Here is a 15,459-nt window from a genome sequence, read left to right as displayed (position 1 = left end):
TATACATGGGTCATTGATTGAATATAAAGAACGTAATACTTTACCGATATCACATAAATATTACCAACAATTATTATCAAAGTAGAACATACATGTACTTAGTTTAATTTTCGTTTACGGTGCAAAATTTCGGCTAACTAGTAATATGTTTCATATTGTTACTGTATAAAGTTTAGCAGCGGACAACTTGGGGAGGTGAGACAGCTGGCGATGTTGGGAATGTTTTTATAAGCGTTTTTAGAACCCGAGAAAAATCCAACGGGAGTTTCCCAGTTCATGTAAATTTTATTCAGAGATTTGACGCGTTTATGGAGGACATTTGAAAATGGCGAGTTCATAATTTTATTCCTACTCCATCATACGTGAAGATCGGACAACATTGAATAATTAAAAACGTTGGGCAGGGATATCCTGTAGAGAAATGTTTCAATGTGTCCTGCTGCAAATGTCTCTGAAAACATTTCCAGAACCCATGGAAAAAATTGAGCAGGAGTTGCCTATACGAGTACGAGAGAGAGAGAGAGAGAGAGAGAGAGAGAGAGAGAGAGAGAGAGAGAGAGAGAGAGAGAGAGAGAGATTTTATCATATTTACAAATGAATGCTGGTATTGGAGAACAGCAAACTAACAATATATGTATTCTAGCCATGCCATAGACCTACTTGCCCTGCATATTTTAAAATTACTTTTTACATGTATTACTACATGTATCTCTCTTCTAATGAAGTACGATGGACCTAATTCGTTTCTAGTACATTATATTGTATTGAAAAATTTTATACGGTAGGATATGCAGTAAAATGTACTAAATTGACGAGGTCTGTCAATTAGTTACAGGTACAATAATGAAGCTGATTCAGCTAAATTTTATTTAGCGGAAATTTTATCACGTCCGATCGGGCGACTATACCAAGAAATTTATTCGCCTGTGGTAAATTACATGCGTCTCGGGCGGTTGGGCTCACGGTTATTTCAAACACTGCTCAATACTTTAAATGTATAAAGAACAAGAATGTGAAGTTGGTCGAAAATTAGGGGGGAAAAAATAGCTGCCATTTCAAGTGAATCTGCGATACAAGTTAAAAATAATTATAATTCTAAACCACGTTCATGTTTTTGAGGGGTTATTTGGCTTGGGAAAGTGAGCATTTCTATGTGTTTGTGAGGTTTTTTTTTTTAAAAGATAAATATATTGTAAAATAGAAACAACTTTAGTTGTATTTCTGGTTAGAATATTAAGAGATGATTAAACTACATGTATATGAAATTAAAAATTTAACCTTCATGGGACTCAAAAATAAAATTACACTATTACATGTAGGCTATATTAGTTTATTCATTGTTAATGCGATCGCAAAAGAAGAATATTTCAATTATTAGCCGCGCAACACAATTCAGATATAAAGCACAATATATGTACACATTTATATAAATTAAGAAATTTTCTGATATACATTTTGTAAATAATTGATCATTTTGTCCATACATATTTGATTTCCCCTTCAAAACCAGGAGTCAATAACGTTGTTTTGAGTTCTTTTTGAAGTGATGCATGAAGAGTGAATGAATAACGTTGTTGAATGACGTCTCGAATATTTGTAACGTTATTTGTTAAAAACTGTTGCTTTGGTGGTTTTTATCAAACTTTAACATCTTTTTCTTTAAAAAACGAACTCGAATACCCCATAATTTATTTTCATAAATATTTTTCAAATAATTTTTGTTTCGCTTTGATATTAATATTATCAAAATGAACAGCACCAGATTATGTCTATTTTAAGTTAAATTATGCAATGAATAAAGTCAATCACTATTATTTTCTATATAATTCAATGGAAAACAGAGTCGCTACCGTTAAAACAATGATATGTTGAAGACGTACAAATGTAATTACCAAAAAAAAACTGTGCTGTTGAATGAAAAACAATTTTCACAGAGTAGTATATACATTGTCAAGATACATAGGTCAAATTTTCAGATGGGGTTTACGAGTGAGAAAAAAAGGTCTGTAAACCCGCGACCTACGTTAATAAAGGCGGTAGATTTGTAATGAGAAGATATTGCTTTTTCGGCGCACTAATATTAACTTAGTTCTGAACCGATTAGAATAACTGTTGATTGTGGGGTTTCCTACGATAATCGAGTTGGTTAAAAGTCAATGAAAGCAGGTGGAAATTTTTTGCAGTCGTTAAAACCTATCTACTTTAATTCAAATAAAATTTTCAGCAACGGATCAAGATCTTCGAAGCTGTTGTACGTATGATAAAACTGATAAATAATGTTATGGGTAAATACAGAATTTTTTCAGGGGTGCGACTTTAATTGATACTAAAGATGAAATGCCAGGCCACTAAAGTGATAGAAATTTCCCCCAAACAAGGAGAAGGTGGTATTAAGCATTGTAACTTCGCTCTGTTCTCTATACTAAATTTCAATTGAGGATAATTTCTCCAATTCTGCTGAAAAACTGAAATATAGGAGGAGCGTAACAATATTCATGTTAGAGTGTGCTGTAGCGGAAATAGATTAAGATAATGAATTGTTCATTTGACCTTGAAATAAGTTAGATGGTCAATGATTATTCAGCCTTACTACCCGCACCCTGACTAATAGTGTATGTGTACCGTGTATGGCCGTGAGCTGTTATATTGTGCGCCAAGGCTGTGGTAGAAGGAAATATATTATTTGTGTATTTAAAAAAAAAAAAACACTTATGGGGCGAGATCAAAAGTTCGATGTCTGACAAAAAGCTAAATTAACATAGTTTTCACCAAGACCCCCCCCCCCCCCCCCCCACCTCCACCCCCTTTAAAACTAAAGCTGAGGAATGTTGAAACTAATCGATTAACAAGTAAAACCATACGATTATAGATAACACTCTGTATACCTTTTCTACTGCTTATTACATGTAACGAATGAAAGTGTACATATATACATTAAAACTATTAAATGTTCATAAAAATGTAATAGCATTATGTGGTTTTTCAATCACATAACAATCGCTTAGGTTTTTTTCTTCCATTTTACACTAAAGTGCAATCGATGTCGAAAGACAGAAACTTACGGAGAATTTTATCCCCTTCCCCGTAACTATTTGAATTCAGATTTTTATCCGTCATCTCGCCCCTTATTATGAAGGATGCATTATCCTATTTCACGCTGATAGTTTAGGCATTAGCTGTGAAAGTGATGGCAACCTCTTCTCTCTCTCAAAATCTCTCAATGGCATAGGAATATATATCAATGATCAATAAAAACATTTAGCTTGTACAAAATAATAGAAACTTAATAAAACTATGAAAAGTTACTGCCTTGCAAGACAATAATTTAATCACCAACATTACATTTCACTGTGCTTGCTTTGAGGTTTAAATTTTTTTTAAATAATTAAATACTAGTGTTATTACTGAAATATATAATACAAATCAATTTTCATTGAATTCAATTTTGACGACAAAATAACAGCTGTTGCCCATTTAAAGATAACATGCAAGTCTCTCTCTCTCTCTCTCTCTCTCTCTCTCTCTCTCTCTCTCTGACAATTTACATTTAATGATTTAAAGTTTTTGTGTAAATATGTGTACCCAAAATGTCAGAAATCAAAACAAGACGCAGTGCACTGAAGAAAGTTTACACCAATGCTGACGTATCGACTGATATACAATCTGATGGCTGTTAAAATCCATCAATATTGTCTTAATAACGTTCTGTACGTGTTATGATAAGAAGATATAAAGGACCAGAAGAAACTTCTTGATAACCTATATAATAAGAGAGAAAACACGCACTTTTATGCACGAATGAAATTTTAAAAATTGACCCTTTTAAAACTTCAGTCAATCAATATTGTTTAATAGGGATTTAAGCGAAATTTCTCAAATTGACGTCATGGCTAAAGGGAAATAAAAGCTTTTCACTTCTTTGTGTATTTTAATGAAGCAATGATCAACAATTACAACAAATGTGAATAATTAAATGTCGGTTAATGAAACGAACTTCATGAGCTTTTAAATGTGTCAATACTATGTCCTAATTGTTCAATCTGAGGACATCTGAAGGTATATTTACCGATGGATTAAACACGTTATTGGCAATTTACTACTTTAAAGATGTTGAAATTCGAAATACTTGACATTTCCCAGGCTAATGGGCGTTTCATCTTCAAGTCTACTTACAAAATTGAGTTTGATAATAGAGACAATAGAAACCCTAAACTCTCTCTCTCTCTCTCTCTCTCTCTCTCTCTCTCTCTCTCTCTCTCTCCCCGCGCGATTCAGTCTATTGCATAATAATGTATCTGTACTGGAATTAAGTGGAAATCATCTGTACTGGGAAAAAATGTATAAATGACTTTCATGAGTTTCTAATTTTTATTGAATACTTTATGTCTATTTCTATATTTGTCAGTGATATTTAATGGCATGGACAATCAGAAGTTAAGTGACTCGTCAGTCGAACTTCCGTGGTTCGTATTTTCAACACCGGTACCGGTTCCAAAAGTTTTAGATATGGCTGCTAGTATACTATTTTTGGATTCTAGCCTTCGTAGTCTCTCGTGACGAATTATTTCGTTAGCGTCCGTGTTTTGCTCCTGTACAAGTTGACTTAGCGCTCGCTGCCTTGCATTTTTGGAAAATGCTAAAGCAGCTCTTAAGACAGTTGTCACAGAAACCAGAGCTTTGGAAGGTGGTATGTGCGCATTGTCTGCACAAACAAATTCCCGCCATTTACTTGGTCGCCTTTGACCATTGGAGTCCAGGCTTAAGTCACTCATGCTACTGTAAACACTTCCGCCATGAAAGTAGTCCCGACCGTCTGACGTAACTGTACTTCCGCTTGAATGACGTTGCCTTGATGACGACGTTCGTGCTCTGCGAGGGAAAGACACGTCAGATTCAGAGTCGCTTGTGTTCATGTCACTGGTATTCGCATATTTCATTTCACCATTTTCGTGAATAGATTGCATCTGAACTGTTGATGAGTGTCATCTTTGTTTGGCTGATTTGCCTCTTGGTGGTTTGTCCGTTCCATTCGATTCCGAATTACTTCTATTGTTATCCTTATTGAATGTAGTGGTTAGAATAGCATCTTCAGGAATCGGCTCAGCATTGGGTCGATCATTGAGTCTCGACAAGGACACTCGGTGCGGCGTTTTTCGTTGAGTTTGCTTTGCATAACCGTTTTCAATCGGGTCTTCCTTTTTTATCTCATTCGTTCGTTTGTCTGAAATTCGTCCTGTTGTATGCTTTACATCTATATCACTCTGAATAAATTCAACACTGTCGCAGTCATCCGTTCCGTCTGAATCAACATCGCTACTGTAAAGGTAATTATTGAATCTTGAGCGCGATGATTTTAGTGGCATCACATTTTTGTCAGAACTGCAACTCTTTGTACTCTTTGTTGTTGCAGTGGATGGTCTCGGAGGAATGGGAAGGGAATTCCCCTTTGTCCTTCTTACATATGACACAGCGGTGTGGGGCCTTTGTTTGGTTTTCGTTGGAATGTTTACTTCAATATCGCTCATGGAACGACAAAATTTCGCCGAGCGTATTCTTTTAATATTTTCTTTATCTAACTTGAAATCCTCTTGAGAAAACAACGATTTATAATCATCCAATATACATTTCGTCAGATGTTTTGGGTCGAATATAAGATCTTGAATTGATTCATCATCAGAGAAAACGTCATCGTCCAAAGCAACATTCGAATTAACATCGTATACTGAAGTGTCGCTGTAAATTTCCGGGTCTGGTTCGAGATATTCGTAATTCAAGTTTCGATTACGCGACTTTCGAGTCGATCTCCAGGTGCGTGTTTTACCTTCCTGTTCTTCAGTCCGCCACCCCATCAATCTTCTTTCACTCAGACGAATTCCCATGCGATACACGGGTGCAGTGAGGTGCTCGTTGTCACTCTTTCCAGCCGGTGGGATTCCTTGATCACTGAATCCAGAAGTTCTCCGCACAGCATCTAACGATTTAGCAAATTCTTTCTTTTCACGGTCGATTTCCAAAGCCTTTTGACATTTTTCTTTGTCGAAGATTCTCAAGGTCCTTTCTAACTTGGCTTTCTCCAGTTGATTTCTTCTGTCAGCTCTGATGAATCTTTCGTTGGACTGTTGGGAAGGCATTTCTAGACTGTACGAGACGTTATCTCCCTAACACAAACCTGAAAAAAGAGACAGATTGTTGGAATGTTATGTCATTTTAATAACCCGATACAAAATCAGGATTTGTTTTTTACAGAGTGTATGTTATTTTTACATGTTAATGGTTGGTGGAATTGATCGTTCTCTTTCACACATAGAAAAGATCCTATTTGTTATCTGAAAAGTTACCTTTTAGCTATAATTGTCCGTCTATGCTTTTGGGCATGGAAATCAACAGATTAAAAAGAGAAAAATATCAGATGATGATTAAAGAGCAGCTAAATATCTATCGCGTTCACGATAGAAAATTACTTTAAAGGTTCGCATATTCTTTAAATAATCCTACCATTAAGGCATACATGTGAACATAATCAAAATACTGAACTGACCAATTAGGTTTCGGCGATTTGGATTATGGAAATATGATAGGAATCAATAGTGGGTGGGAACAGTCACTTACCAGGTTTGCAGTCTTCTAAAGGTCCAGCTCAGGATTTGGTCATGTCAGAAGTCTACTGACATCAATCCATATTCCACCCAAACTTCAAATCTGTAAAGGTTCAAATATTCTTTACTTTGACTAGACCCATGCACTACTCAATCTTTGAATATAACGCTTACTTGAGAAATTAAACAACTTGTTTAAACATTACAAACCTAACAGAGTATTGCTAATGTATTTGAAAGAACAGAAGATATTCCGAAATGCTTTTTACCAAGACAAGCTTTGATAAAACATTTACATTTTTTTTTATCCTTTTCAGATAAAAGTAATACTCTTATTCACGAGTTCCTTTAATAAAGATTTGTATCGCGATTGAGTCGTATCTTAACTCTCTGCGCGTTATTGCATTTTATTGTTAAAAGCCATGTTACTTCGGGGAGAATAAAACCCGGAGTCATTCTGAAAAGCCAGATTTCAATAATTACCCCCTTCCGGTCTGTTACAGAAAAGCTGTCCTTCACTTTTCTTACACAACGATAGATTATCAAAACCTTAATCTAAGAGTCCTCGAAAAATTTGTTTTTTTAAACTCGTAGCGATTCACTGTGATACGAAATTTTGACGCAAGTTTATTTGATTTTAACGGTCAGGAATGCCACGTAATTATAGGAACTTCGTGGTACTTCGTAAATATGTAATATGTCATTTGTGTCGTTGGAAGTTATATACTGGTAAATTAGTCGACGAATACCACTTTATATTAGAATATGTAAATCCCTATACACTTTACAGGGGAAAATGGCCTCTATATATAATCAAGTACCAAATACACTGAAATTTGGAGAATTAATGACAACATCAAACTTTAAAACATTAAAGATACTCTGTATATTTATTTCTAAAATCCAGGAGATAGTCTGTTGTCCTCCCTAACATATATATTTATTAAATGTCCGAATCTCTTTGTATGCATTATGTCCCACTTCTATTTTATTTTGTGTTAATGAACATATATATATATATACATGTATTATTTATATATTTATACGCTTGGAAATATTGTTTATATAATTACAAAATCAAAGTTATGTACTTCATGTACCATTGTGAATGGTTTGAGCGAATAAATGAATTGAAATGACGTTTTGTTACAATGTTTCGTAATTCTCGATAAAAGCACCAACGTGTCATAAAAACCCATTTATTACAAAATATGAATATAAGGAGTTGCAGAGTATTTGACTATTGCAACTTATAAAAAAAAAAACAACAACAAAAGCGACAGTGTCATATGTGCATGATCGGCAATGGCTACGCCGATCATACAAAGTTCTCTCTTACTTCTACTGTTTATCATCCCGTGGGGACCCGGGTTAAACTAGGTCCTCAGCAGCCCCTTGCTTGTCGTAAGAGGCGACTAAATGGGGCGGTCCTTCGGATGAGACCGCAAAAACCGAGGTCCCGTGTGACAGCAGGTGTGGCACGATAAAGATCCCTCCCTGCTCAATGGCCATAAGCGCCGAGTATAGGCCTAAATTTTATAGCCCTTCACCGGCAATGGTGACGTCTCCATATGAGTGAAATATTCTCGAAAGGGACGTAAAACAATATTCAATCAATCAATTTACTGTTTATGTGTCCCCGTCATTAAAAAAGAAGCTTAAACATGACGCTGCTCTCTGGTCTTGTTCAATAGAGTAATCGGAACTAAAACTAACTCTTACGAGATGTCCATACATAAATATTCTAATGCGAAACATCGACCGCGAGAAAATGAAAGTTCTATTCAATAAAAGAGCTTGCTAGCTGAGGATTTCTATCATTATATTGAGTAATGCCGTACGCGTGAGCCTCACTTGAAAACATCACGATCTGTAAATACTAGGGACATCAGGTTTCTTAATAATTTGGCCGAACCTTAACTGGGATCATTCCCATCATCTGGTTATTTAAAAAAATATTTACTTCATTAGATATAGTTTAGATTTTAAAATATTATTCCACTTTTTTTACATAGATGAATTGATTCGTAAACCTTACAAATGTGAATTATAACGTTCGACCAAAGCAAATGAATAGCTATAGGTTAGAAAATGTCACAACTCCATTCATTTCATCTCAAGCAAGATTATTTTAGATGAATACTGTGATCAGTCCTCGCGATAGCAAACATTTCAAGCAGTTGGTCTAATTTTATAAGGAAAAAAATAATATCATTATCTGTCGGTCTTTGTCATACGCGCATGTTTCAGGTATGGTATACTGAGAGTATACACACCTACCTAACTTCCCCGACCTTTTCTATATAGATTCTATATCTTACAAGTAACCCAACTGTCGAGCAGGCCATAGTATGATTAATTTCATTTGTTAAGAAGGAAATTAGATCTATTTAATTTTTGACATTGCCTGACCTATAAGAAGTTTTCTATAGAATTGAATTTTATCATTGAATATCTTATATAATTCACCACATTTTAAGAGTATGGGTAGTGTTTTTTAAAATTATACCTACTTTTGGAAACTATGTAAATATGATTATGTTGCCTCACATGTTAAATGTTCAGCATATGCAAACTGACAAAATCGAATTTCAAAATCAATGTATCGATAGATGTTTGTCAAAAATCAATGTTTGCCGTGCTTTCAAGTGCTGTCCCCGATTCCATTTGATTTTAGATCAATCAAATGTATGCTAATATATTTCGTTATTTTAAAATTGAAAATAGCTGGGAGAATAAAATATATATTTATAGCCCTGTTACAATGTATCTTGTTTGTGTATTTTGATCTCTTTTTTTTTTATGGAAATATCAAGATATCTTGCAAATTTTTTTTTAAATTACCAAATTGACGTTTTGTATGAACCACATTATTCTATAGTGTAGAATTTTAATTTAACTTGTAGACTATCGGGAAAAAAATTGTAAGCTTTTTAACTTTAAAAGATTCATCGTGGTTTATAAAAGCATGTAACATATCATATACAGTGTTACAATACCAATATAATCATAAAGTAAATACGCGTAAAAAAAAATAAATGTCAAAATAGAGGCTTACCTCGTATTCAGGCATCGACTGAAAGATAATGTAGAGATAGGCCTCGCATTGCACCAATTCCCAATATTTCCCCTCCAAACTTAACCTGTAGTCAAATAGAGATCATGCCTTTCGACTTGTCAATATGCACATACAAAGGATTCTTTCTTTTAAGATCGTCATCCCATGCAGTGTGATCAGTTTAAATACACTGTTCTAAAAATCATCGACAATTCTAAGGACGGAAAAGTCGGAAACAGTAAGCTTATATTGAATGCGAGTTACTCCCGCGACCCTTCTATATATCGCCGTCAAATAAGGTCGTTTAAAGCCTGGCGTTTTAGCGACAGTTGAAATAGAATTTTAAATGTTGTGTAAATTAACACAGGGCCCCAGTATTGTGTAGGGAAGGAAATTGAACACGACAAAAATCGAATTTATTGGCTACTGTGATTGTCAATATTTGTCTTAAGAATTGATCTGGTATGACTGCATGTAATTTGGTATCAATTTGTCAAGTTCCGGGCAGTTTTGTTTTATGCTGTCCACGTCACGTGATGAATGTATATTATTGATTTACTATTTTATGAAATTGTTTTGTCTTTATGTAACTGCAAGCTATTAATCTTTGGCGGTTGCGCTGCTTTACAATAAGACATTCTGACTAGCTTCACTGATACCGGTATTTTATTTCCGATTGTTACTCTCGTTTTTGTTTTCGGCTGATGCTACCATAGATACAAAGTATCTGAAAGTATTCAATATTCTGTAATGTTTCTTCAAGAAATAAATTTTCATTTTTAAAAATACATTAGAGTATGAATCGTGACGATTTACGTCAGCATGCATCAGAGAGCGCGTAAGCGCGTCATGAAAAGCACGCATGCGTGAAGCGTTGCAGCTCATACCCTCATGCATTTTGAAACTTATATTCACATTCTACTTTCATTTTTGTCGGATCGAGCTTCCAGTTGTTAAAACAGACGTACGATATTTATCAAGATCCATACGCACATTATAAACATCTGCATCGCATTCACAGGGATATGTCTACATCATTACAATAGGTAAATATATCATCGAAGCCAATTCAATTCAATTTATTCTCATATTGCACAAAACAGCATAGAGAAGATACACATATACATAATGTTCAACAAAGAGTACGCAATTTTCTAGTTGCCCAATAGTTCTTTCCCTTTGTGGAACTCTTACGCACAGTGAGACGCAAAACACACTATCGACCACACGCGGTGGGTACAAATGCTTATCGCTGTCTTCATATATTGCCTAAAGACCGATTATCAGACATCATGTAACCACCCAAACTACAGGGACACACAACATTAGTAAGTTTATTAGTATTTAATAATAAAATAGCTCAAACAAAATCGATAATCACTTGAAATTCACTCGCTACCAGAGTTTTATAAACTACATGTATATTCATTACCAGAATCGTATGCTACTCACTACCAGAGTTTTATATTTGTTTACCCTGACGACCACGTTACAATATGATTGCTTTGACATTATCCTCAATTGCTGTGATGGCTTGTTTGCATACTTACAGAATTCAGTTTACAATTGCTTCCTGAATCTAAAACAAATTATCTGGCATCTAATTTTCAAATCATGAAGTGCATTCAGAAAGTTATGTTAATGAATTTATTATCAATGAACATGTTTCAGAAAAAGGCGGTATTTGATAATTGCAGTCATTGTCTAGCAACTCGCTTCAGTAGACGTGTGAATATGTATAAGATTCTTGTTGACAGAAGATCGAACATATCAAAAGAGAAACCATGTCAGAATGGACGGGTGAATTTGGTAAAGACTTGGAGTTGGTTGCATGTGTTCAAAGTTTATATCGCATTTACTCAAAAATCAATAGAAAGAGAAATTTTCATATTAAGACTAAAACTTATAATGAATATTGTTTTCATCAACTTGGTCAACTATTTTCTCAAAGTATTTGTAGTCTTTAGTAATTTCACAAACTCTATAGCTACTGTGATTGTGTGTGTAACGTTTATTGTACACAATGTGTGTATGCAGAATTATATCGGTTTTATTTCATTTCCAGAGGAGTCCCCTGTCCTGAATACTAAAAACAGAGAGTTACAAAATGTAGTTGATACATTTTCAATCGAAAGGACTTGTATAATTTACTATAATACTGAATCATGCTTTAGAACGACTGCGTCAATAAAGTTACACCAGGCGCTATCACTGTTTACAAACTGCGTCAGCGCCGTGTATTCCTCTCTCCGTGGTTTCTCCGTGTATTCCTCTCTCCGTGGTTTCTCTTTGACTTTAGTATTAATTTGAAATGTTTGGATTCTTTTGAACACACATTTGATATTTTGATCGTGTCCAAGTAAATTCTGTGAACCTGTAAACAGAGAAAGCAACTGTTTACGAGTTATGGTAGACTTGGTTACGCTTCTTTTAGTTTGTTTTCCGTCCTTTTGTTTTTAAATCTTTCTAATGAACATTTTTACATCTAGTCAATATCCAATTACATCTAATTAATGTATAATTGCATATATTTAACGTACATTTACATTTAATTAACATACATTAGCTTTACACCTAATTAATATATATTTACATCTAATTAATATAAATTCACATTTAATCAATGAACCTCTGCATCTGACTGATATCTACTTACATATAAATGATGTGTATTTGCATCTAATTAATGTACATTTACATTTAATTGATATAACTTTACATCTTATCAATGTACTTTTACAACTAATTAATATATGCATGTATTTACTTCTAATTGGTTACATTTGAATCTAATTAATGTGCATTTACATTTAATTAATTTACCTTTATATCTAATTAATATACATTTACATCTAATCAACGTACATTTACATCTAATAAGTGTACATTTACATCTAATAAGTGTACATTTACATCTAATTAATATATATATATATATATATATATCTCAATCTAATTAATGTACAGTTGAATCTATTCAATACACATTTACATCTAATTAATGTACATTTACATCTAATCAATGTACATTTGCATCTAATTAACGTACATTTACTTCTAATCAACGTACATTTACATCTAATTAACGTACATTTACTTCTAATCAATATACATTTACATCTAATTAATATACATCTCAATCTAATTAATGTACAGTTGCATATATTCAATGTACCTTTACATCTAATTAGTGTACCTTTGCATCTAATTGATGTACATTTCTATCTAATTAATACACTTTTACATCTAATTGATGTACATTTCTATCTAATTAATACACTTTTACATCTAATTGATGTACATTTCTATCTAATTAATACACTTTTACATCTAATTGATATCTATTTTCATCTAACACATGTACATTTACATCACATTGAGATATATTTACTCTTCTAGAACCACTGTTGACTATTTTCGCAATCAGAACATTATCATAAACACGTTTCCTTTACGTTAATACACGAATCGCTTAAGTGGAATTTATAATACTCCCTACATAATGTACAGTAGTCATGACTTATCATTACGTGTGCTTTATTTTTAAAATTAGAAGAAAAAAACCCACAATGACAGTTAGGCTTTACTGTTCTCCCGAGGTCCCTGGCTGATCTGCCTATTTCGAATACTGAAAGTTTCACAATATGTAGCTGTTACCATGTAAAACTTATACGGTACCAATTTTGATGCACCAGATGCGCATTTCGACAAATAATGTCTCTTCGGTGATGCTCAACCGAAATTTTTGAAATCCGAAATCATAAACTTGTAAGAGCTATTTTAGGGAAAAACAGAGTGTCAAAAACTGGAGTCAAATTCGTGTAAGATATAATTGTATAGTATTTTTGTATTGTCTGACTACAACATAGATATCAAAAGAGAAATGTCAGAACGATTTATCTCAGAACTTGTGAATTATTATCCACCTGTTTTATTGAGTGATAATTTGTACTATTAGAACCCTGACATTTGTGGAAATTATCATCGGGAGGAAATTGTTTCATTATGCCGGTAGGAATTCCACGATTGTGCATGTGTTTTGTCTATCTTCGGGAAAATGTCGAGAAGAAATGCGAGGGAACGGAAGCGAGTGCGTGTAGTCAATGATATGCTGAAAATTCTTCGAGATAAATTACCCGAAGAATGGACCAGTAAAAAGATGAGCAAATTGGAAATTCTAAAAAAGTCAACTTTATACATTAGCCGCCTTACGGATTTAACTAAAGAACAATCCTCTGCGAATGGGACCAGGCACAATACCGAAAATCAAAGGTCGCACTCGGAGGGCTTTTATTCTGGACAGGGGAGAGCAATGGACAGGGTGGATCGTGGTAGAACAGAGAGAATCTCTACTCCAACAAGACGAGGGGGGAGTGTTTCATCTGAAGAAATGATGGACGAGGCAGGTTTCAGCACGACCGATTCAGAGACTGGAGAGAATAACTATCTCTTAGATTCGTTCGACGGATTTAATACGTCCGAGGAGTTGATGCATGTTGGTACCTTTAACAGAACATGAGTACATGGCATTAATATTGACCAAATGTTGTTAGATCTAAAATTCATGTTTTAAAATCAGGATGGCTAGAAATGAAAACTACATCAACATTAATTTAAGGATGCGTAATGCAAAGATATAGATGCATGGGATGCATAAATTTAGCTTCATGTCGTTTACAGAAGGAATTGCATATTTTGAAAATCTGAAGAAAACATTGGACCCAGTGGGGGATACTGAACGTTTTTAAGAGGAAGGGGGGTAGGGGATGGGACCCAAGTTTGCAGGGGGGTTGAAGACCCCAAAATGGCAAAGATGACATTTCTTTTATTAAAAAAAATGTTCAACCGAAAAGGAGATTCACAACCCCGTAACCCCTGAGATCTGCCCGTGAGTCCAGTAAGAGGATAGATCCACTTGTTCCTATATCTCTGCTGGTGGATCCAATACTGGCCAACACGTCACCCAGTCAGTTCGTTATTTTCACCTTTTCATACAGACGCGATCGAAAAGGCTGCAAAGACTACACTTAAAAAATAGTTTGTATTTTGTTTGTTGTTATTTGTCCTTTTGAATTAATTATACCCTAAGAAATATCACCAAATTAATTATTACTCTCTGAAACATCCATATGAGTGAAAAACTCTTAAGAGGGACGCTAAACAATAAAAACAAATCAATCAGAGACGACACCGTGACCAGCTGTATGTGAGGTGTCACAAATTTACATGTAGACTTGTTCATGGCACTCAGGAATGTAGCAGTGACGGTTCTTCATCGTGCCAACATCCATCGTGACATGGTATCTCCCTTTTAAAACGTCATATCCTAAAAAGACCCGTGACTTTCACGGTCAAGCACTTGGCGACGAAACAATCAATTTCTATGTTTAACGTAAAACATGCATGGATGCGACCACGGGATCCTGAACTGGGGTGTGTGCCAAAACGGTTTGTATTGTGTATCTAAACCTTTCGTAACGTATACCAGAGATTCAGATTTCAATCATGGAAGCTCATTAGAAGGGTCGCCCTTACTGGCTATGCCAAAAATATTAACAATTAGAAATATGTGTTATAGAAATCCATAGAAGAAGAGAATATCATAAATAAAGTTCTTATAACATATTCTACTTTTACTTGGTGAGTTTATACACTAGTACTTTTGCAGGAAATGGACTCATTCGGTAAAGAGCGGGGAGGCTGGAGTGTGATTTCAATCTTACTAGAAAGTTTCAAAGTTCATTATTTTTAATGAGGTTTCTAAATTATCAATGAATTAACTGTATTGTTGAATTAGTACAAGAC

At 34.4% G+C, this 15,459-nt stretch overlaps 1 protein-coding gene and 1 pseudogene across 1 annotated transcript; one reads left to right on the top strand and one right to left on the bottom strand.

Moving 5' to 3' along the window:
• Positions 1-4,349: 4,349 nt before the first annotated feature.
• On the bottom strand, positions 4,350-9,960 carry LOC125675101 (uncharacterized; annotated as a pseudogene).
• Positions 9,961-13,711: 3,751 nt separating this feature from the next.
• On the top strand, positions 13,712-14,173 carry LOC130052848 (achaete-scute complex protein T3-like). Its single transcript, XM_056158974.1, has one exon. The coding sequence runs from the start codon at positions 13,712-13,714 to the stop codon at positions 14,171-14,173; it is 462 nt and encodes a 153-aa protein (XP_056014949.1).
• Positions 14,174-15,459: the final 1,286 nt, after the last annotated feature.

Source organism: Ostrea edulis, chromosome 3 (genome assembly GCF_947568905.1).
Source record: "Ostrea edulis chromosome 3, xbOstEdul1.1, whole genome shotgun sequence".
NCBI classification, from domain to species: Eukaryota; Metazoa; Mollusca; class Bivalvia; order Ostreida; family Ostreidae; genus Ostrea; species Ostrea edulis.
The sequence above is the reverse complement of the archived record's forward strand: the minus strand, read 5'-3'. Positions and strand labels throughout refer to the sequence as shown.

What these genes read in the sequence shown, in the direction of transcription:
- LOC130052848 (XM_056158974.1), top strand. Translation starts at nt 13,712, where the DNA reads ATGTCGAGAAGAAATGCGAGGGAACGGAAGCGAGTGCGTGTAGTCAAT.